Below are 25,526 nucleotides of genomic sequence, written 5' to 3'. Positions count from 1 at the left end.
CTGCAGATATAAAGTACCACGCAAATTCAGCATGACCGCAGTGTTTATCGCTCGTGAATTTAGACAGGAACCTATCCTCGTCCTAAAGGGGTGCAGTTTCTGCGGCGCTGTAAGCCTCATCGCTCTGTTACCCCCGTTGTTCCAAACACTCTGCTGCTCCCAAACCCTGGGGAATATAGTAGTCTGTCTTCTCTATAGGAAAGTGTCAGCGAGCTCTGTGGGAGGGGCATGACTGCTGCTGCTCACACATCACAGCGCCCAGCCTTCTGTGTCCTAAAAAAAGCTTTCCCAGTCCTGACATCCTGTTCAAAGAGAATGGCATTAAAGCCAACGAAGTTCGAGAGGGGATGAATAATGAATTCCAGTGGGCGTCACTCCGAGTTAGGCAGAGATTTCAGTGAGAAGCCATCTTCTCTGTGTCTGTTGTCGTTGCTCATGTCATGCAACAGCTGAGCCTGTACCAGAGACTCTATAGGATCTATTTTCCTCTGTCCATCTGCATGTGTGTTTGTGAGATAAGGGTACTTTTCAGTTACCTACACTATGTGGTGAACTGTTCACCTACTTGAACGTCTTAGATTGGCTGAATGTTCACCTGAAGATGGTCGAAGCATGTGTATGCCTATGGCTAATTATTCACTTGACAAGCTAACGTCGAAGGCCAGATCTTTTTACCTGCAGGCCACCTGCTTTAGCTAGCCAACCGAGCGCTGATCTCCCACTGTTGGAGTGTCCTGCTCTAACGTTTCCTGATATTTATTTATTCAAAAAGGAGGATGTGAGTTCTATGGCCAGGTCCCCTCAGTGTGTGAGAGAGGGCTCAGTGACAATGGGCTTCCTGGGAAAGTTTTGCTAACAGGGAAATAGCCTGTCGGAGGAGCTGGCTGACATCCCGCAAAAGGCTCAGGACCTGAACAGAATGGAGAAAGAGAGGTGGACTCACTGAGAGGAATATGGGTTTCGGTGCCATAATTCAATTATTGTATAGGAATAATAGTGTCATCATTTGTCTGAGGGTGGCGGTTTCCATGCCAACACCTACATAAATAACGAGCACTACGCTTCAAGGTGCCTTAGGATCTGAGGTAATATTCTCTCAATTAAATTGGATATTCCCTTCATTTCAACAGGTGGACATTAATGTGTTTTCAAATGCGTATAGGCATTGGCACTCATCTCATTAAATGCAATTAGTTAATTAGTCAAATGCAGTTTCTGTACATACTATATGTAACAGTATAATACATTAATAATGGTTTCAAGTAAGCTACTTGCTCGTTTTCAGTTCATATTCAGTGTTTTCGGTTCTGCTTTTTGAAGGTGAAGCCTTAGGTGACAAATATAGAATTCATACTTGTATGCAACCTCTTTCTCCCTCATCCCATTTTCCAGCACCAGGGAGAAATGAAGAGCTGGGCTTGCAGAAATCCGTTTCCCAGCAGCAGCTCCGGCTCTAAGATGGATAGAGGGGGTTTGCAATAGGAGGGAGGGAGAGAGATGTTATTGCTGAAGCACAGCAAATGAGGGCTATAGAGAGGGGAGGGTTGAGGAACGGAGGGAAGGCAAAGAGAGGGGAGAAAGGGGGCATGCTCAACAGATCAGAGAACAACAATCGTCTTTCAACCACCCATGCCCAGAATACAAGGCTCCTGCCTACTGCCAACACGCAGGGAGGAAGAGAGAGGGGAGGGAGGTGTGACTTTCACCTGCTGGAGAATCCAGCCTGTGTCTGCTCTGCTCTCTGCCTTCAGCTACAGAACCTGCTGTCAACCTTGCACAGACAGAGCAAGATCACAGCACTACTGGAACAGCTGCACTCAGGGCTCTCTCTCTGCTGCTTCCTCCAACACTCCGGCACTCTCTCACTCTTAACACACACACTCACAGGCACACACACACTCAGGCACGTCCAGAACTCTACCACACACACACACACACACACACACACACACACACACACACACACACACACACACACACACACTCACGCAGGCACACCCCCTCTCTATCTGTGCAGTGAGAAGCTCTGCCCGTGTCGGTGTGAGCGGTGGACTGTTTCTCTCTCTGGCGGCAGCAGTACTAGCAGCAGGACTGGTCCAGTGGAGGGCAGTCAACTCGCTCTCTCCAGACTCCAGGACAGCTCACGCTCTGGACTTTGGAAGCCCTCAAAAAGCCTCTCTCTCTTTCTTTCTTTCTTTCTTTCTTTTTTTCTTTCTCTTTCTCTCCTCTTTTTGCTTCTCTTTCTCTCCCCTCTCTCTCCGCCTCGACGTGACGCAGTGTTTCTGACCTTCATCCCCCTGGTGTGCACAGCGTGGGCCAGTGGGACAGCCATGGAGGACACCCTCACCTGCAGCCCTGCCACCTTCTCCCAGGTGTTTGGACGTCAGGGACAGCTCATGCAGGCTAGTGAGTAACCAAACATGCACCTTTGTTAAACATGTCAGTGTTTTATCCCCCATCGGCTGCCTGGAGATCCCTCCCAGATCAGGTCGATAACAAGCCTGCTCTGTCTGTCAGTTTTAACGGATCTCCTGGCTGTCACTTCAGCTGGTGCTTGGAGAGACTGTTTCAGATAGAGATGAGGCTGAGATGGGATTACTGTTGCTCTAGTCTCTCTGGAGTAAATTGGTGTTTCTATGTACTGTAGGTTGATATGAAGGGAAAATGCAGTGGTCTGCACCCAGGGGCTTTAGGTTGCAGGATGTTTTGTTTTTGTGCCCATGTGGAACTGTGCAGTTTGTGTAGTAGTCGGGTACTCATGGTTAATACCTCTGTTGCTGTGTTGAGTTGAAACAATGGCAGGGTTGAGTGAAACACCAGTACGGCTGATACATGTCAAGTGTTGGTACAGTATGTGGAGGAGGGGGTTCATTATATTATAGCGGTGTCATCTCACAGCAGGGTTGTCACCCAAGACACTCTTCACAGTACGGACACACACCGCGTTTTTATTTTCACGACCGTAAAAAATACATGTATATTGCTCCCTTGTTTGACAAGTTAAAATTGGAGCCCGACTGATATGGGAATTTTGGGTCCGATTCCAATTTTAGGGAGGCGGATTACTGATGTATCTGCCGATATATCGTTTTTTTAGTGGAGGAATGAAAAACAGACCTTTTTTACACTAATTGTGCCCAAAGGATTAACAGATACTCTAAATGATGATTTCTTGAGCTGAAATAAAAGACCCCAGAAATGTTCCATACATTCAAAGCTTATTTCTCTCAAATTTTGGGCACAAATTTGTTTACATCCCTGTTTGCCAATATAATCAAATTGGCATGCTGATTGCAGGAATGTCAACCATAGTTGTTGTCAGGGAATTTAATGTTAATGTCTCTACCATAAGCTGCCTTAACGTCGTTTTAGAGAATTCGGCAGTACGTCTAACCAGCTACACAACCGCAGACGACGTGTAACCTCACCAGCCCAGGACCTCCACATCTGTATTCTTCACCTGCAGGATTGTCTGAGACCAGCCACCCAGACAGCTGATGAAACTGTGGGTTTTCAAACTGAAGGATTTCTGCACAAACTGTCAGAAACCGTCTCAGGGAAGCTCATCTGCGTGCCCCCATTTCGCAAGGATCAGTACACAATTCCTGGAAGCTGAAAAAACAATTCCTGGAAGCTGGCCTACATACTTAGCATTCATGTCACCCGTTGAGCATGCTTGGGATGCTCTGGATTGACGTGTATGACAGCGTGTTCCAGTTCCCGCCAATATCCAGCATCTTTGCACAGCCATTGAAGAGGAATGGGACAACATTCCACAGGTCACAATCAAGAGCCTGATCAACTCTATGCGAAGGAGATGTGTCGTGCTGTATGAGGCAAATGGTGGTCACAGCATTTCTGATTCACGCCCCTACCTTTTTTCAAAGGTACAGTATCTGTGATCAACATATGCATATCTGTATTCGTGAAATCCATAGATTTGGGCATAATTAATTTATTTCAATTGATTGATTTCCTTATTTGAACTAACTCAGTAAAATCTTTGAAATTGTTGCATGTTCCGTTTATATTCTTGTTCGGAATATTTACGGTATTAAATACAACACTTTTTTTTAGTTTACCTTTGGTACAGTGGAGAAGAAGTACAGTGCATTCGAAACTATTCAGACCACTTCACTTTTTCAAAATTCTGTTATGTTACAGCCTGGATTAAATAAAATAAAATCAGTCTACACACAATACCCCATAATGACAAAGCAAAAACAGGTTTTTAGATTTTTTTTGCAAACGTATTACAAATAAAAAACCGATCTTACATAAGCATTCAGACCCTTTGCTGTGAGACTCAATTGAGCTCTGGTGCATCCTGTTTCCATGGATCATCCATGAAATATTTCTACAACTTGATTGGAGTCCACCTGTGGTAAATTCAATTAATTGGACATGATTTGGAAAGGCACACACCTCCCTATATAAGGTCCCACAGTTGACAGTGCATGTCAGAGCAAAAACCAAGCCATGAGGTCAAAGGAATTGTCTGTAGAGCTCAGAGACAGAATTGTGTCGAGGCACAGATCTGGGGAACGGTACCAAAACATTTCTGCAGCATTGAAGGTCCCCAAGAACCCATTGGCCTCCATCATTCTTAAATGGAAGAAGTTTAGGACCGTCAAGGCTCTTCCTAGAGCTGGCTGCCCGGCCAAACTGAGCAATCGGGGGATTAGGGCCTTGGTCAGGGAGGTGACCAAGAACTCAATGGTGACTCTGACAGAGCGTGACCTCTAGAGGTACTCTGTGGATATGGGAGAACATTCCAGAAGGACAACCATCTCTGCAGCACTCCACCAATCAGGCCTTTATGTCAGAGTGGCCAGATGGAAGCCACTTCTCAGTAAAAGGAACATCACAGCCTGCTTGGAGTTTGCCAAAAGGCACCTTAATAAAGGACTCTGACCATGAGAATCAAGATTCTCTGGTGTGATGAAACCAAGATTGAACTCTTTGGCCTGAATGCCAAGCATCATGTCTGGAGGAAACCAGGCACCGCTCATCACCTGGCGAAGCATGGTGGTGGCAGGATGATGTGGCAATATTTTTTTCAGCAGCAGGGACTAGGAGACTAGTCAGGATCGAGGGAAAGATACATGGAGCAATGTATAAAGAGATCCTTGATGAAAACCTGCTCCAGTGCGCTCAGGACCTCAGACTGGAGAGAAGGTTCACCTTCCAACAGGACAATGACCCTTTGCACACAGCCAAGACAATGCAGGAGTGGCTTTGGGACAAGTCTCTGAATGTCCTTGAGTGGCCCACCCAGAGCCCGGACTCGAATCTGATCGAACATCTCTGGAGAGACCTGAAAATAGCCGTGCAACGATGCTCCCCATCCAACCTGACAGAGCTCGAGGGGATCTGCAGAGAAGAATGGGAGAAACTCCCCAAATACAGGTGTGCCAAGCTTGTAGCGTCATACCCAAGAGACTCGAGGCTGCAATCGCTGCCAAAGGTGCTTCAACAAAGTACTGAGTAAAAGGTTTGAATACTAAATGTGATATTTCAGTTTTTTATTTTTTGCAAACATTTCTAAAAACCATTTTTTTCTTTGTCATTATGGGGTGTTGTGTGTAGATTGATGAGGGAAAGAACTATTTAATTTTTTGGGGGGATAAGGCTGTAACGTAACAAAATTAAGGAAAAATGAAGCGGTCTGAATGCTTCCCAAAGGCACTGCATGTTATTCATTACAAAATTCAGGCAAATGCTTGCCACACTGGTTTTAGTCACACATTTTAATTTAGCTAGCTAGCTAACGTTAGCTACTTATCTCATCATGAATGCAAGTGCATGGTCTGAATGATAGATCTGCACCACCTGTCTTGCTTTTTGCAGATGGCATATTTTGGGTAAACTAACTGAATAAGCCCACTAGCTAACATAATAAGCCCAGACAGTAACGGTGTATTTTTTTGTATCAATGGCGAGTGTTCACTTTGGCACCAATCAATCTAGTGTTAGCACATAAGTAGTACATATTGCCAAAAGTGTGTGGACACCTGCTTGTCGGATATCTCTTTCCAAAATCATGGGCATTAATATGGAGTTGGTCCCCCCCCCCATTGCTGCTATAACAGTCTCCACTCTTCTGGGAAGGCTTTCCTCTATATGTCGGAACATTGCCACAAAAGCATTAGGGAGATCCGGCACTGATGTTGGGATATTAGGCCTGGCTCGCAGTCGGTGTTCCAATTCATCTCAAAGGTCTTCTATGGGGTTGCGGTCAGAGCTCTGTGCAGACCAGTAAAGTTCTTCCACACCGATCACGACAAACCATTTCTCTATGTACCTCGCTTTGTGCACGGGGGAATTGTCATGCTGAAACAGGAAAGGGCCTTCCCTAAACTGTTGCAGAAAGTCTGAAGCACAGAATCATCTATAATGTCATTTTATGCTGTAGCACTAACATTTCCCTTCACTAGAACTAAGGGGCGTAGCTCGAACCATGAAAAACAACCCCAGACCATTATTCCTCCTCCACCAAACTTTACAGTCGGCACTATGCATTCGGGTAGATAACGTTTTCCTTGCATCCGCCAAACTCAGATTTGTCTGTCGGACTTCCAAATGGTGAAGTGTGATTCATCACTCCAGAGAACGCGTTTCTATTGTTCCAGAGTACAATGGCAGCGAGCTTTACACCACTCCAGCCGGGCGAGCTTTACACCACTCCAGCCGGGCGAGCTTTACACCACTCCAGCCGATGTTTGGCATTGCACATGCTGATCTTAGGCTGCTCGGCCATGGAAGCCCATGTCATTAAGCTCCCGATGAACAGTTATTGTGCTGACGTTGCTTCCAGAGGCAGTTTGGAACTCGGTAGTCAGTATTGCAACCGAGGACAGACAATTTTTACGAGGTAAGTGCTTTAGCACTCGGCGGTCCCATTCTGTGAGCTTGTGTGGACTTTCACTTCGAAGCTGAGCCGTTGTTGGTCCTAGATGTTTCCACTTCACAATGACAGCACTTACAGTTGCCGGGGCATCTCTTGCAGGGCAGACATTTGACAAACTGACTTGTTGGAAAGGTGGCATCCTATGAAGGTGCCACATTGAAAGTCACTGAGCTCTTCAGTGAGGCTATTCTACTGCCAATGTTTGTCTATGGAGATTGTGTGGCTGCGTGCTCGATTGTATACACCTGTCAGCAATGGGTGTGGCTGAAATAGTAAAATCCACAATTTTTGGCCATGTACGTGTACCATGCTGGCTAGATAGCTAAGTTAACTGCCTTCCTGGCTAGCTAGCTAGCTAATGTTAACTAAGTGAGAATGTGATGAGGTCAGAGGTGCTTGCTTGATGAAAAGTGCTTCTGATTATTTACTTATTCAAATACGTTGGCTGTGGCAAGCTACTTACGTTAACCACAATGCCTACTCTCTCACGTTGTGACTTGGGGCTGAATGATGTTCAATCAGCAGCGGGTAGAGCGCCCTCTTCAGGCAATCATTGAACATTTCAAAAAATTACCTCAAATGAGCAGGCGTATTTATTTGTTCTATGTATATATTACCAGCGCTTTATTTGTGAAATGTAGACCGATGCAAATATTTCTGCGAAAAGTTAACCAATTTATCGGTCAGGCTCTAGTTAAAATATCAGTGGGAAATGGTGGTGGCTGAACCCATTCCAGCTTCTTCCAGCTGCCTGCTTGTATTTGTCTTTTAATCCTTCATGACAGAATTATATATATTTTTTTACACAGTATTAATCTCAAGGCATTAGAGTGAGGGGGCTGAGAAACTATTTAGAACATTTATATTGCCCAAACTGAAGGCTGAATTATTTTGAGCTAAATCTATTACGTTTTCACGTTTTCACATGCGTTGACAGGTCTCTGCAACTTTTCGATCATCTCTATGTCAACCATGTTTGGCTGACGTCTTATTCAACAATGTTCTGGGTCACATAGCTCCTAAAATACAGATGATTTCCCTCGACTTGCCTCCAGATTGAATATCTCTCTCTCTCTTTCTCTCTCTCTCTTGGGGTCTTGCAGAGAGATCTTACTCACATCCTTTGATACCTCCCTTCTGCCATAAATACAAACTGACATGCATGTTGGTTAATGAGAACGTCCTTTGCCAGATTAAAACTGCCAGAGCAGTCCGAGAGAGAGAGAGAGAGAGAGAGAGAGAGAGACCTGAACAGTACTTTCTCATTGAAGTTAGAGAAAGTTAACGTCACAGTTCAGAAGTATTTATTTGCACAACCGGAAGAGAGGGCGAGAGAGAGAGAGGGCGAGAGAGAGAGAGAGGGCGAGAGAGAGAGAGGGCGAGAGAGAGAGAGGGAGAGAGAGAGAGAGGGCGAGAGAGAGAGAGGGCGAGAGAGAGAGGGCGAGAGAGAGAGAGAGAGAGAGAGAGAGAGAGAGAGACAGACAGAGATGCGTTAATTCAACGGAGACGCACAGTAAAAGCCATTTGATTGAGATTCACACTATTAAAGCATAAGGGGCCGAAAGAGAAGTTGTTTGTGATAATGAGAACATAATTCATTAACACATGTTCCTTGCCGGGGTGTAACGAGCTGTGGTGTGATACAGTGTAGTATATCTACTATCTGGTGATTGATTTAGTCAACTCTGCTTGCTCACTGTAGGCCGCGGAGTGATTTTGATAAGATAAACGAGCTTATCCAGCCTGGTGGGATATTGTTCGTTGTCTTTGACGAGAGTGTGTCTCCTCTGTTCCTGTCCTCTCTTTGCATATAAATAATGCTCTTTGTTTGAATGTGTCTGTGGACTCATTAAGTGTGTTTGGTATTCAGTAGCGTATTACTGTCGGATGGGGTGACGGGGCCCTGATTAATATTCTGCCGCTGACTGGAGGATCGCAGGCGGCTCAAAGCCTCTTTACTAAATGTGTGCTGGGTTTTGAAGTACTGCTGATGATGAGACTCTTCTGTATCTAGGAGAGCAAAGCTAGGCCTTATCCTATCTAAATAGGATAATGTTCTCTCTCTCACACACACACACACACAAATTGTTATTTTGCACTTATGTAAATGGAGGGTTGATTGAGTCACACCGGCTATACTGTAACTTGATTTGTACTATCAAGCCCACTCTGCCTAACCAAATCTATCTATCTAGCTAATGCAATTAGACAAATCAGCTAATCTGTAAAGTTGCGGTTATTAATAAATAACATTTCAACAGGTTAGAAGTCTTAGATGACAGATCCGGTATGGTTATTGTCACAAAACAGTAACCAGTAGGTTTTTGGCAGCGTGTTTATCATCGCTTATCAACATTGAATGAATTGTATCAATTACAGGTTTATATTTCCATGCCGTTCTCCAGGTTTGTCTTTTCAATGCGGTTTCCTGCTCCTCAACAACATTGTAAGGGTGGCTGTAACATTGAAGTGTTATTGTGTTTACAAGGTAACGCAGAGCTCTAATTCTGACCGCATTGTTTTATGTGGGACCAGAGTTGACCCCAAAAATATTCTGTTTACACATCTTACGTTCTGGGTAATGTTTAGTCCCACTTCCGCCAAAAACGTCACATTTCACAAGGGCCTATAAAGTTGGGAGATTGCCTTTTAATGCGTTAAATGCGTGTCACTCAAATCAAGCCCATATCTGGGTCTGCTCTGGCTAAAAGCACCTTTACTCTACTGTAATGTCCTATGAAGAAGTTCCAGTCACCTTTTCTGCGCCACTAGATTCCAGTGATGAGAGGACAGAGAACAAGGTTATCAGCAGATTCAAGTCTAAGGAGCCTATAACTCTTTATACTGTCTTCATCCCGTGTGTGTGTGTGTGTGTGTGTGTGTGTGTGTGTGTGTGTGTGTGAGAGAGAGGGAGGTAGGGGGCTGGCGCACGGCCAATGTTCCAACTCTCTTTCTGTGTGCCCAGATTGACTGCTAAAACATTAGTGTCGTCTCGAATCACGGCCAGACACATTTGATATTGTTGGCAGTGTCCTTAGTTCCTAATAAAAAGCCAGTCACACTTTATTATTAGGCTTACGATGAACGGCTCAGTCAGTGGCTTTCATATCTGTATTTAGATTAGAGGTCCTTATTGACAGTGGTCGCTGGGTGTTCCCAGTGGTTCTGCTAATCCCTCCATCAGAGTAAATACAGGCTTCATTTATACCTCTCTTTATCTCAGATCTAATCCCCCGTATTGGATTTCAGCACTACATTAGTGCATCTGACTGCGGAAATGGGCAGGCCTCATGTCTCTAATGGTCGCTGTTTAAGAACGGGGTCAGTGGGACTGTGTGTGTGTGTACTGTCTCGGGGTAGTCAATACTGTGTATTTATCTATGTATGCATATGTGTGTCTGCATAAGTAGTGACTACAGCAACGTGTGTAGTAGCCCCAAAAGTGTCTAATTGCTATTCTGCAGACATAGTGTGTGTCTGTGTAGTTGTGTTGTGGCTATTGTCCGCGCTGTGGTCTCCGTGCTAGGAGTGTACTGCTGGGCGAGGTCTCTTCATTAGTGCACCGTCCTCCTGCCTATCTAAGCTGGTTCAATAAAACACCTACTCTGGGGGAAACAGATGTCTCCCCTGGACAGGAAATCCACATGTTGGGCGTGATTGGCATGAGGCTCATCCCTAAGTGAGATCTGTGGGTCTAACCCCTGGCCCTGACCAATCATGTCGTCGTTGAGAGGGAGTAGACCGACACCTGCTGATGTCAGTAGCCCTTTATGGAGCACCGAGCCAATGACAGAATCTGACTCTAATGTTCAAACCACACTCCCCAGGCTTTTGATGTGGAGAAATGCCTGAGATGCTCATCATGTTTTCATACGTTGTATTGCGGTATTGTTTCTCTCTTTCATATTGATTTACCTTTGGGCTTGCTTTAGAGCTCTCTTGCTCTCTTGCTCTCTTGCTCTCTTGCTCTCTCTCACTCACTCACTCACTCACTCACTCACTCACTCACTCACTCACTCACTCACTCACTCACCACTCACTCACTCACTCACTCACTCACTCACTCACTCACTCACTCACTCACTCACTCTCTCTCACACACACAGCCCCCATTTCACACCTTCCTGCATTTTTTGAAGATAGTAGCCGGTAATTTTCTTTTCTTTTGTGATAAAATGTAAGATGGTGTCTGTGTTATCACAGAGCTTGTACTCAAGAAGAGTGGCTTGTTTAGAGACAGTTGCTTTCATGCTCCGGTGCTCAAGCTGTTTTAAGATCTGTTCAATTCTATACGGCATTAAAAAGCTCCTGACAGACGCTTAGCTTTCCGTTCTGTTGCAGAATTCTTGTGGCAAGCAGCACACTGTAAGTGGTACACGCATGCTCTTAAACACAACCAATAGCACACAATACACCCCGGTCGAGTCCATCTAATGATAAAGGCTGATGTTGTTTTGCTGAAAATAGAAACAGCTGGAGCCACTTTTTCATTATAATCCTACTAACAGATTCAGCGTTCATGAAAAACACCACTGAACCTTCATACAAGATAATGAAAAGTTGTGGTGCCAAGGGTTATTTTTTTAAATAATTAACCTTCAGAAAACACGGGGTTACAATAGCTTTATTTATTTTATATTAGACCTTTTTCTCCCCAATTTTGTGATATCCAATTATGGTCTAGTGTCATTGCTGCAACTCCCCAATGAGCTTGGGAGAGGCGAAGTTCGAGTCATGCGTCCTCCGAAACCACGCTTCTTAACACCCGCCCGATTAACCCGGAGGCCAGGTGCACCAATGTGTCGGAGGAAACACTGTTCAAAGTCAGCCTGCAGGTGCCCGGTCCGACGCAAGGAGTCGCTAGACCGCGATGAGCCATGTAAACTTGGCCAATTGTGCGCCGCCCTGTGAGACTCCCGGTCACGGCCGGTTGTGACACAGCCTGGGATCGAACCCGGGTCTGTAGTGACACCTCAAGCACTGCGATGCCTTAGACCGCGATCCCATATGCATAGAGGCGGTCCAATTTCAACTATCTGTTACCTTGTCTCATTGTCACAAACATGCACACTCTGCTCTGTGCACTCCCATCTGTGTGGAGCGTGGCCTGCCTGTTAAAGAGCTTGCCACTGAAGTGCTGTAAAGGCTATATATTTCACCACAACGTGAGCCCAGACTAACTACTGATGCGCTAATTAATATGGATTATCAATGTCTTGGATGTTCTATGGGCTCTGCGCTATAGAATGATGATGATGTGCTATAGGTTCTGTGCTATGGACTGTGTAGGCGACCACATGCAATAGGCCCTGTTTTCTCTTACTGGATTTAAGCGCATTGTACTCTGTGTTATGAGCTCTGCAAAAATATTTACACCCCTTGAATTTTTCCAAATTTTGTTGTGTTACAGCCTGCATTCAACATGTATTACAATTAGATTTGTTTGTCACTGGTGTTAACACAATATCTCATCATCTCAAAGTGGAATGATGTTTTTTGGAATTTTAAAATGAAAATCCGTAATGTCCTGAGTCAATAAGTATTCAACCCCTTTGTTATGGCAAGCCTATAAATTCAGGATTATAATAATAAATTCAAGAGTAAAAATGTGCTTAACAAGTCACATAATAAGATGCATAGACTCACTCTGTGTGCAATAATAGTGTTTAACATAATTTTTTTTATGACTACCTCATCTCAATATACACCACAGATACAATTGTCTGTACAGTCCCTCAGTCGAGCAGTCAATGTCAAACAGATTCAACCACAAAGACCAGGGAGGTTTTTCAATGCCTCGCAAAAGAAGGACAACTATTGTTAGATGAAATAGTCTGAATAAATAAAAAAGCAGACATGTTTAATGGCTGTGACAGGAGAAAACTGAGGATGGATCAACATTGTAGTTACTCCACAATACTAACCTAATTGACAGAGTGAAAAGAAGGAAGCCTGTACAGAATAACAACTATTCTAAAACATGCATCTCGTTTCCAACAAGGCACTAAAGTAAAATTGCTAAAAATGTGTCAAAGAAATAAACTTTATGTCCTGAATAGAAAGCATTATGTTTGGGGCAAATCCAACACAACATATTGAGTACCACTCTTCATATTTTCAGGCATGGTGGTGGCTGCATCATGTTATGAGTAAGCTTGTCATCGGTAAGGACTAGAGATTTTTCTAGGATTACAAAATAAATCAAATAGAGCTCAGCACAGGCAAAAACAGCTTTCCAACAGACACTGGGAGACAAATTCACCTTTCCCAGGAAGACCCGTTGAATCAGTGATTCCCGTTGAATCACTTACCTAATCAAGATTTTTTCTCCAAATGTTACATTTTTCCACTTGGACATTATTTTGCGTAGATCGTTGACAAAAAAATGACAAATAAATCCATTTGAATCCCACACAACAAAATGTGGAAAAAGTTAAGGGGTGTAAATACTTACTGAAGGCACGGTATAAAGGTACTGTTCTACAGTATGGGTGTTTGTACTATTGGTAATGTGCTCTGGATACTGTGGCGTTATGGTTTTGTGTTGTGGCTCAGTGTGGATATATTCATTTTTTATTACAGTCGTAGAATAAATTGTTTTTATATTTATCTATCTTGTTTCACCCCCCCCCTGTTTGTAGCTCTATCGTTTGTTAGAGGAACACTGGAGGCTTGGCAAGCATCTCAACGTGTATCTGCAGTGGAGGACTCAGCAGTGTAACTAAGGGGTTTTATAATCCAGACCAAGGGGAAAGGAGGCCAGCGGCGCTGGGTACTGGATAGGGAAGACAGATGTGTGGAGTCAGCAGACACAGGCAGCCTCCGTTTCAATGACGCAGGAAACACAGAAACCCATCGAGAGGATGATGAGGCTTAGCTACAGTAGGCTGCTGCTGCTTCTTCTCACACCTTCAGGACTCTCCATGCAGCACCGCGGCATTCACAGACCTGAGACCGATGCAGAGCGGAGCCAGATATAGCAGACGTGAGGCAGGTTTGAAATGGTTTGAGTCTGCTGGTATATTTACTCACTGATCTTATTTTGGGGAGAGTGCTCACGAAGTGAGAGTATAATTTACATACGCTGCCTCTCAGAACTTGAAAAAGTAGTCTCGTGTGTCAAATGCTTTCTGTTTTTGACAGTCAACTTTCTCTGAGATACATCAGTTTGCTGACTGCAAGTGAGAATGCAGTTTTCTGCATCAGCGACATTGTATCAGCAGGGTGACACTTGACATTCAGCGCCATAACACGTCGTGACAGGGTCTTAACCATGTCATGTCATAACAGCTGTCATAACTTGTCATAACCTGGTCAAAACACTGTCATGACCCATATTGTGTTGTGACATATTTGAGTGATAACGCCCGAGAAGCAAGTGTTTGGAGGATATAAACCGTGACCAATATACAGTGCCTTGCGAAAGTATTCGGCCTCCTTGAACTTTGCGACCTTTTGCCACATTTCAGGCTTCAAACATAAAGATATAAAACTGTATTTTTTTGTGAAGAATCAACAACAAGTGGGACACAATCATGAAGTGGAACGACATTTATTGGATATTTCAAACTTTTTTAAACAAATCAAAAACTGTAAAATTGGGCGTGCAAAATTATTCAGCCCCCTTAAGTTAATACTTTGTAGCGCCACCTTTTGCTGCGATTACAGCTGTAAGTCGCTTGGGGTATGTCTCTTTCAGTTTTTCACATCGAGAGACTGACATTTTTTCCCATTCCTCCTTGCAAAACAGCTCGAGCTCAGTGAGGTTGGATGGAGAGCATTCGTGAACAGCATTTTGTTAATTGATCATTAGAAAACCATTGACAACTGTGCTAATTAAAGAAGTAATACAACTGGCCTTGTTTAGACTAGTTGAGTATCTGGAGCATCAGCATTTGTGGGTTTGATTACAGGCTCAAAATGTCCAGAAACAAATAACTTTCTTCTGAAACTCGTCAGGCTATTCTTGTTCTGAGAAATGAAGGCTATTCCATGAGATAAATTGGCAAGAAACTGAAGATCTTGTACAATACTGTGTACTCCTCCGTTCACAGAACAACACAAACTGGTGCTAACCAGAATAGAAAGAGGAGTGGGAGGCCCCGGTGCACAACTGAGCAAGAGGACAAATACATTAGAGTGTCTACTTTGAGAAACAGATGCCTCACAAGTCCTCAACTGGCAGCTTCATTTAATCGTACCCACAAAATACCAGTCTCAACAACAATAGTGAAGAGGCGACTCCGGAATGCTGGCCTTCTAGGCAGAGTTCCTGTGTCCAAACTGCATTTACATGGTCTGCAGTGGTCTGGAGATCAAGACCACATGATCAAGACCCTATCTGTGCTTTTCAGACGGGCATAACCTGTCTGATCCAATCAGTAATAGGCTCTTCAGTAGGCACTCAGTAGGAGAGATACTGTCAGCATCATTAAGCTGCATTCCTCTCTCCACCCCTCCTGATCTCACTGTTAGCAGACATGTGAATACGGAGCTGTCTGTGCATGCGTGAGGAGAGCTTGGAATGTTTGATGTATGAAGGATGTGAGTGCTCTTTAACTTTTCTTCGGAACTGTCAAGCTCAGTATGCTTTGGTTTGAGTTGCCTTTGAATTTCTGGGGCTGTTTACCACAGTATGGCCTCATATAAACCTGGTAGCCTTATATAATAAAAACAGTGTAACCAAGTTTTTGCTAACACTTTTCTACCTTTGAATGACATATAATCAACTATCATGGTTACGAAATTGGATTTTGAGCTTCAAAGTGGGTATAATGGGTCCCAATGTGCACTATTTGAGTAATTCTGAGATCTAAAATGTTTTCTCAATAGCCTTATTTTAGGTTGTGAAGAGTTGCTAGCTATCAGACAGCGTTCCTTCCTGCTGCACAGTTAGGAACAGATCTGCCTCTACCCTATTTTCCTCCCCTGAATGACAAACACAAACAAGACACAGGGTCTGAGACACAAACAGGCCTAATTGGCAGCAGACTTGTCACATATTCTCCCCATAGTCCAGACTCTCCAAAGGACCTTAATTCAGCCCTGGATTTGATGTGCCCAATGACAACGGTGGCGTCTGTGTAGCTGTGTAGTTCCTATGGGTCCCCTCTAACAAGCTCTATTTACCCTGACTTCTCAAAGAGAAGAGCCTTATCCTCATACGCTTTCTTCTTCTCAGCTGGAAGAAACACACAGATGCCTATTTTCTTCTCTTTCCTTCAGCATGTGCCACTCCCATCCTTCAGACATTTCTTCTTCATCTTTTGCCCTTCATATATAGTAGAATAAAACAGACAGTTTCCATTATGCGACTGGGCTGGTAGGCTCTGTGTTGTTGTTGTTGTGGGCGTGCAGCATAAGGATGGGGATGCTAGTGTTAGCTGACCTTCGGCTGAGGATCGATCCAGATGGTCAAGTTGGCCTTCCCTAACACCTGACCTCTCGTACAACCAGACAGACGCTCCTCTCACTTCCCTCTCATTACATGCACCAATACATGATGAGAGCCATTACATGCACCTTCTCGATGAGCGCCTCGCCTCGCCGCACTCATTTGTCATTCATTTCAATTAGTCTGTGGGTTTTCTGGGCCTGTGTGGACGCACACTAATGTCAGGGTAATAATACCGAAAAGCTCTTCCAGCCCTGGTAGTACAGAGCATGCAGCCAGGCCTTTGGCATATCATATTAAAGGGCCGAAGGAGACTTTTATGTGCTGCTCCATCTAAAGCTCAAGACTGAAAGCGGCGAATCCGAGCAGCTCCTAGTGCTTCTCACTGGGTTGTCTCACTAGGTGGCAGGCACACTGATCAAAGACACGATGGGCCCGTGGAGGGCACTCTCCTCCAGGCTGCCTCGAGCTGCTCTGCTCCCGCCGCTGTTTCACTCGGCATCCTGTTCTGTGCAGCTCGGTCCTACCGCTGTCTCCAATCACAACCTTAGGAGACCCCAATGGCGAACTCTCTGTGATAACGCAGCGTCTGGAGACGTCGGTTTTGCTGGACGATAGACCTGAGGGATCGTGTGGCAAAGATTTGAGGTGGATCTGGACGTCTTGATTTGTGATGCATGTGATAGTTGATGTCAGTCTGTTTTAAATTGAAGGGATGTTTATAGTAGGCTTTGATCTAATATTTGATCAACAAGCCCTTGAAAATAGACCAGACTTGAGGATTTACACCACTCCCATGCTCATACAGTAGCCTACCATGCCACGGAACTACCAGATGGTGGCAGTGTTGATTTGTAAAAGTCAGGTGGAATCTCTGCACACGGGGAGTGTATGCTGAAATAAATGATGCAGTACACAGACTATTTAAGGGCTCAACTCACCTTCCCCCAGGTTTGCCTGCTACCTGCTGGAACAACAGGTCAGTAACAACAAAACATAGTGATGAACCCACATAGCTAACCAGAGCCAACTGCCTGTTGACCTTTTTAAGGATAAATCTGACAGATAGAGAGGTCAAGCCTCATAGGTCAAACTCTTATTTCTGGAATTTCGGGTCTGGGGGGCCATTGGATGACATTTACAGAAGGAAATGTTGCTGGATCATAGTGACAGCTATACTGGTATGCACTCTGAAATCACCCAGGATTTGTTTAACAATTCAATCTGCTTACCATGTAGAATTTGATCATACAAATGTAGAAAACTCAACGACAAATCAAGTTGCATGCTTTGATTTGGTCTCAGCTATCCACTTCTGTGAACTTTATACTCTTTTGCTTGCACATCAGTTTGAGGAGTTCTGTATGTGCCTTCCTGCTGGGCGCTGGCGTCAGTTCTACGTCTCGTGTTGATTTACATTTGGTCGAGTTGTCAACTAACGTGAATTCAGTAAAACGTTTCATCGTGTCCTTGGATTTAGGTTAAACGTACTTTTTCACTCTGCGTTGTTTGGATAGGGCTCATAAGTAAGCATTTCACGGTGGAGTCTAGACCTGTTGTATTCGTCGCATGTGACGTGTACAATTTGATTTGAGAAAAAGAAAAGACTAAATGCCCTTATGTTGATTACTTTTTCCAATCCAATCAGCTTTGCACGTGGATTCAACATCATCACATAGATTGTTATTGTTTAAATGACGTGGAAACAACGCTGATTCAACCAGTTTTTGCCAAAGGGGTTGTATACCCAGAGAGAAGTGCTAGAATATTGTAATGTCAGGTCCTCACCTGAACGCACCCTAGCATGATTAAAGCATAGCTTTTTAATGTCTTTCCTATTCAAGCAGAACCCTGCTGACTGAGTGGGCTGTATCACGTGAATATTTAACATCGCTGAGTACAGCTGATGACTTCTACAAGATGTTTCAGGGGTTTTAACCTTTTGCTTTGGACGTGGACACTGAACTGCTACTGCTGTGCAAGAGAGACTTGATTGGTGTGACCCTCAAGGCGTGTGTTAATGCAATGGCGTTTAGTTATATTGTGATCGTACGAGGGTTAGGAAGTGTTGCAGTGCCAGTGCTGCCTGCTCCTGCTGGCATCAAGACCCACGAGTGCATATAGGGAGGATGTAGGTTCTGGTTCTACCGTCACCATAGCAACCAGCACTGAGATATGCTGTAAAAGTTTCATTAGAAATGTAAGTGGGATTTTTATTTTTTTTGCCTTCATTTGAATTTTGATTACTGCGCCTGTTGAAATACTTTTGAGTTTCTTGAAGGAGGGATAAACCTTTTCTTTTTTTCATCAGCCCTCATTGTTGAAAAGTAGGAGTGGGCGGGTGTCTTTGTAGGCTTATCGTGGGTGAGCACTGAAAGGGCTGAATAACTATCAGTGTAATTAGTTGGACCCCCACAAGGGAAACTGAGGGAGCTACTTTAGTATTTATTTGCTGGACTAGAAATGCTTTGATACATTTCAGTTTTATACACATTTAATCACATTCAATTTATACTGCTATATGTTTAAGGAATATAGGGAATACTTGAAGAGGATAGATTGCGTTGCCATTTGAGTCTCTAGTACATCAAGAAGTAAAATAAAACAATGTAAAATATGCAAATGCAATTCTTGTTTTTCACTCCCTTGGTAACAAAAATGTTGATAGAATGCAGAACATGGTCAATGTATTGGAATTAAATAGACACAGCTGTATGGCTCAGTGAAAACAATACATATAAGAAAATAAGATTCAGACTTTTACAGTGAAATTTCAGATAAATGTCTTTGAGATGCGCGATTTATACAAAAGTATGTGGACACCCCTTCAAATTAGTGGATTAGGCTATTTCGGCCACATCCGTTGCTGGCAGGTGTATAAAATCGAGCACACAGCCACACCATCTCAATAGACTAACATTGGCAGTAGAATGGCCTTACTGTAGAGCTCAGTGACTTTCAAAGTGATACTGTCATAGGATGCCACTGCCAAGTCAGTTTGTAAAATTTCTGCCCTACTGGAGCTGCCCCGGGCAACTGTAAGTGCTGTTATTGTGAAGTGGCAACGTCTAGGAGCAACAACGCCTCAGACCCAAAGTGGTAGGCCACACAAGCTTACAGAATGGGACCGCTGAAGTGCGTAAAAATCATCTGTCCTCGGTTGCAACACTTACTACCGAGTTCCAAACTGCTTCTGGAGGCAAAGTCAACACAATAACTGTTCGTCGGGAGCTTCATGAAATGGGTTTCTGTGGCTGAGCAGCCGCACACAAGCCTAAGATCACCATGCTCAATGCCAAACGTTGGCTGGAGAGGTGTAAAACTCGCTGCCGTTGGACTCGGGAGCAGTGGAAACTTGCTTTCTGGAGTGATGAATCACGCTTTACCATCTGGCAGTCCGACGGACGAATCTGGGTTTGGCGGGGTGCCAGGAGATCGCTATATGCCCCAATGCATAGTGCCAACTGTAAAGTTTGGTGGAGGAGGAATAATGATCTTGGGCTCTTTTCCATGGTTCGGGTGAGGCGCCTTAGTTCTAGTGAAGGGAAATCTTAACGCTACAGCAGACAATGACATTCTAGACAATTCTGTGCTTCCAACTTTGTGGCAAAAGTTTGGGGTAGGCCCTTTCCTGTTTCAGCATGACAATGTCCCCTTGCACGAAGCGAGATCCATTCAGAAATGGTTTGTCAAGATCACATTTCCCTTTTTCCATTGAGAAGATTGGTTGTCCAGACTAGGTTCCAAACCCGTTGTGGTGCAGTAAGACCCAACTGCTCTGTACATGCACGGGTAAACTCCTATTTTACTGAAATAAGGTTGTTCATCGTTTTAAATACAATATGATTGCAATTTGAAGGTACTTAACGTAATAAATGGTTTATACACATGTATTCACTGATGTTAAGAAATACACGAACAAATGCTCATAATTCATAAATAGTTGACTGAGTTTATAAGCAGACTTGTATATCATTAAACTATAACCAGAAGTGCATGTATAGCTCATTCAAGAGTTTTCTATGTAAACTCCTGTAAGGACCAGATTTCGGCTGTATACAAGCACGTCTTTGCACCTTAAAGTCAGCTCCACTAAAGCCTCTGCTGTGTGTGCTGGGCTGTCAACACTAGGCTAATGCTGCTGGTGCTGTTCCCTAACACTACAGCAACCACTTACCGTGTGTATTTAAAAAAGCTTTCCTCGTTAGGAAAGGATGTTTCGATAGTATTATTAATATGCTAATGTGCGAGTGTCAGTGGTGTGTGTTTAGTATATTGTGGTCTGTATAGAGTATGTGAGTGTTTCCCAGTTGTCACTCTGCGACAGATTGAAGTGTTGTGTTGAGCTCATGATTAGAACAGAAGGTTTTGTTCTACACAAACCAAAACAATACTGTTGCGCCATAGGAATCACACATCTGATAAGGACACAAGGGATCTCTGCAAGCTGGTAGGTATGGAGCAGAGCGAAGCAGGGGAACCCAAGCCCTGTCTGTCTGTCTGTATGCCTGTCTGTATGTATGTATGTATGTATGTATGCCTGTATGCCTGTCATGTATGTATGCCTGTCATGTATGTATGCCAGTCTGGGTGTTTGTTTTGGATAAACTGAGGTCTGTGGATTCTCAGATTCGTGATTCTGGGGAACACAAACAATGACGCACAGAATTCCAGAACCTTGTATAGTTCCTTTTTTAGATCAGCCTCCTGGATCCAGTGGCTATCAGTGCTGTGTTTTTATTTCCTTCTCCGCCCCCAAAATAGAGCAAATCTAAGCTTCACACACACATCTCCATCTGCTAAGCATCATCTTCACACAGTCACACATCAATGTTGAGTGTGACAGGATATGTTGCTTTCTGAGGAACTGGGGGACCATGGAATGAGGCTTACCAAGGTGAAGTATTTGTCATTCTATCCTCAGAAAGGAAAGATTTTGGAGCCAGCACTGTGGTCAATGCATAGTAGGGTTTTTGGCAGCTATCCCTATTTGCAGCAAGGATTTACTTTTGCAGAATAAATGCAGTTATTCTTTGAGAGGTCGACAAGGTCCATTTGATTCTTTCTATCTAAGGGGACACTTTAGATCTCAATTAGATATATTGTTTGGAGCATGGTTTTGAGAAAAGTGTCCAATTTCTCTGGAGAATTTAGATGCATAGACAGTCGGGGGATGAATTGCACCCTTCCATGGATAGTGAAGCAGAACAATGTGGTAAACAATAAAATTACAGGCCTGTGTGGACGCTGTTAGATACCGAGCGGGATTGGGTTATTTTATGCAAAGCAAACCTCTAAACTATAATGCTTCTGTCCAAATGCCTGTGTTTGAGCAGCTTTACAATTAGCATTACAGTTGCAAGCTTTCCAAAGCCTCAAAATGAGCCTCAATCTCTCCTCTTTCTGAAAGTAACAGATCATGTTACTGTATAGCCTTTAGTTTAGATTCAATACAGGCTTTGTTCTCCCAACATAATTGTGTTGGGTGCTTTCCTGGCAACGGTGCAATTGAGACGCAGCCGAGTGGCATTCTCTTGGTGGTCTCAGAACCTTGGAGACCTCTCATCCATTGATGCAGCCCTGGGCCTGAGGTTTGAAGTGTGAACCCAGCGAACAGGAGACGTCCTGAGGACATTCAGCGATGTTCCCATTAGGTCCTTTAAGGGTTTTGGTGTGACGTTATCCGTCTGACGTTCTGAGAACGTTCTAAGAACGCTGTGTGATGGTCCCAAGGGAATGTTTTCTGGGGGACCTTTTTCTTGTTCCCATGAACGTTCTTGGAACATTGTGGCAATGTCCCCTGAGGCTCCCCTGATTGTTCCAGGTGTCCCAAACCATTATAAGTAACTGCTAAATGACTTAAATGTAAATGTAAAAATAAGTAAAGTAATGAAATGGTATCTGGTTTTGAGGTAAGTTGTACGCTGTTCAGCTAAAATCAGTATGTTTACATTTGACCATATCAATATGACCCCACCTGGGATTTAAACTCACAACCTCTGCATCTGGGGTATGCTGATCTTTCTGCTGTGCCACAAAGACTGAAGAATTACAGAATTCCCTACACAATTACATATAACACATCTCTCCACAAAAGAGTGCCAACTGCACTGCTATTTTAATTATCACTTAATCTGACTTCTCTCATTGATTTCATTTACTTATTTCAGCATTTTGAGTTTGGGTTTTTGTTTACTTTTCTAACGTTGGTGGGGATTTAATGTTACTCAAGGAATCACTATGATAAATATAATAGTTTTTCTTGAGTGTATTTTTAACATAGATGAAATGTACCTTGATGGGCAAAGTGTCGGTATAGGCCTACAGGTGAATTCAGTCATTGATACAGACATGGTGGGGTAGCTGGAAGACCGGAATCCCATGACCCAACAAGTTGTGAGTACATCCCATGTGAGGACATGTTAAATAGTCATTACTGTTTTACATGTATGTCAAATTGTGTCAAATATGTGTGTTAAAAGCACTGTTTAGCATTGCCAAAAGACAAAGAGCTGTGAATGGATCAGTGTGTCACCTATCAGAGCCTCGATGGGCTTGGCAACAGTAACAAGGGGGGGGTGTGTAATGAAACTATGGTCTGCGTGCCCTAGCTAGAACGTTTATTTTAGACCATCAGGTGATGTCCCCGGGAACAAGACAAAACCTACAGGGGACCATGACCAGTGGTGATTTTAGTATGGAAATATTGGAAATATTTTTAGATGCATGCCAGCAAAGCCACTATACAACGTTATTATTTAATTTGGCCAATTATTTAATTAGGCCAGGAAAACACAGTCACATGGATCCATTCTTATTGACAATATACTGGTGCACAGACAGCGCATTTCGCGAACTAAACAACTCTCGCAATATCAACTGGAAGTACATGGTTCTATTACTGAACTTCATGTTGAATTATAATTTTTTTATGGGAAGAGACTGTCACTGGCAAACATGGTTACAGACCCAACAACATGATATAGTATCCCCTCCTCGTGAAGAAAAGCACATGAGCTAATTATAATACACAAAGTAAGCGAAACATTGAAATCCTTCCAACATTTCCTAAAATTATGAAGAAATTCATGAGAGAGACCCGTGAAGCAAAATAACAATTGAGATGGACAAACTATGGCATAAGGGAACGATGAGCCAATAAGAGACAAGCCGTCATTTGGATGCAGACATTAATGAGCGAGCAGTTGATATAACTATTTGTTCAGCCCTTTTGAAATGGACAGCGACGTAAATCAGAACATGGGCCGCTCTTACAATATCCGAGGATGACATTCCTCTAAAACAGGCTATAGGCTACATGTGCAACATCAAGTCAGTAGGCTAAGTTCTTAGGGGGGAGAGGGACCACATTGTTTTTTACGTTGTTTGCAAACTGATATGTGACATGAATGAATGCCAAAATAACATGCAAAACAGGCACACAAAAAAAAAGACAAAACCTCCAGGAGATCATGGCGCAACGTCCCAAGAACGTCCTAAAAACAACCCCGGCACAAACCGGGAACTAGAGGGAACCTCCAGGGGACCTTGACACAACGTCCTGATGAGTTTAGGCAACGTTTTGGGACGTCTCTGGGACGTCCTAACGACTCATTATTGTTTGCAGGGAAGTCCTTAGAACTTATTTTAAATTGCCTTGGCAGTAGACAGGCTTCTGAGACTGTACCACAGCACCAGGGCAGGGAGGGATCCCCGAAGCTGCTGAAGAATTGAAACGCTCATCTTTATTTCTCTCTGCTCCAGCAGAATATTCTTATTTATCTATATTGCAGAGCTGGATGAGATGGATTGGGTGAAAAACCACATCATTACCTTTTAAATTGGTTAGTTTTGCTATTACACCGTAGCGAAACAAATCTGGCTCCCATAGGAAACACTATGCAGATTGATATTTTAACAAACATCACAAAACACAGAAATTAAGCACCAAATGCCCCTCTAGAGCTATTACATTAATAAGAGTTAACTGTTTTCTCCCAGTTTTATGATTCTGCTGTTGACTGGTCTCAGTACAGTTCATTGTTGATGCCATTGTGTCTTTTAGTGGCTCTACAGACCCTGTAATGAGCTCCCCTCATCTGTTTCACAGGTGCAGTGCTGGAAAAAGTACCCAATTGTCATACTTAAAAGTAAAGATGCCTTAATTAGAGAAGTGCTCCCGCTGTGGGAACATCAATCAGCGGAAATTTCAAGTGCGCCACGTATAGTTTTTGATAAAACTCAAACTTTCATTAAAATGCACATACAATGTACTGAATTAAAGCTACACTCGTTGTGAATCTATCCACCAAGTCAGATTTGTAAAATGCTTTTCGGCGAAAGCATGAGAAGCTATTATCTGATAGCATGTATCCCCCAAAATACTTCAACGTCACCTAACGACAGATTTTGCGATAGCCGGGGGCTACTCAAAACGCAGAAATAAAATATAAAACATTCATTACCTTTGACACGCTTCTTTCTTGGCACTCCTAGATGTCCCATAAACATCATTTTGGGTCTTTTTTCGATTAAATCGGTCCATATATAGCCTAGATATCGATCTATGAACACTGTGTGAACAACGGAAAAAAAATAGCGTTTTCTAACGTAACGTCATTTTTTAAAATTAAAAAAGTCGACGATAAACTTTCACAAAACACTTCGAAATACTTTTGTAATGCAACTTTAGGTATTAGTACACGTTAATAAGCGATAAAATTGATCACGAGGCGATGTCAATTCTATAGGTGTCCGTCTGGAAATGTTGTCCGAATAAATCTCAACCAATATATCAGGTCGGAGACCGGAAGAAATGCGCTGCCTTGTGTCTGTTTGACCAAGAAACAAATCGTAGGCAAATGACAAGACTCTAGACAACGTGTGGAAGCTGTAGGTATTGCAACCTCGACCTCATTTAATCCGGTTCACCTTTAACAAACCTTGGAAGTGGTGCATGGATATTTTTTTCAATTTTCAGTGATCAGATTTTCCTGCACTTTTCGATGAAACGCACGTTCTGTTATAGTCACAGCCGTGATTTAACCAGTTTTAGAAACGTCTGAGTGTTTTCTATCCACACATACTAATCATATGCATATACTATATTCCTGGCATGAATAGCAGGGCGCTGAAATGTTGCGCGATTTTTAACAAAAAGCTGCGAATTTTCGCAGCTTCCCTAAGAGGTTTTAATAGAAAATGACTCAAGTGAAAGTCACC

General features: G+C 43.4%; 1 protein-coding gene across 1 annotated transcript in view; it reads left to right on the top strand.

The window, feature by feature from the left end:
• Positions 1-226: 226 nt before the first annotated feature.
• LOC118399836 (kazrin-like) overlaps positions 227-25,526 on the top strand; it is a 165,091-nt gene continuing 139,791 nt past the window's right edge. Inside the window, exons 1-2 of the mRNA XM_052473276.1 lie at positions 227-1,085; positions 1,393-2,406. Of these exons, the coding sequence (XP_052329236.1) occupies positions 1,521-2,406 (886 nt within the window). The 5' untranslated portion in view covers positions 227-1,085; positions 1,393-1,520. The remainder of the gene's footprint in view (positions 1,086-1,392; positions 2,407-25,526) is intronic.

Source organism: Oncorhynchus keta, chromosome 21 (assembly GCF_023373465.1).
Source record: "Oncorhynchus keta strain PuntledgeMale-10-30-2019 chromosome 21, Oket_V2, whole genome shotgun sequence".
In the NCBI taxonomy this organism is placed as follows: domain Eukaryota; kingdom Metazoa; phylum Chordata; class Actinopteri; order Salmoniformes; family Salmonidae; genus Oncorhynchus; species Oncorhynchus keta.
This window is presented reverse-complemented; position numbering and strand designations above follow the sequence as displayed.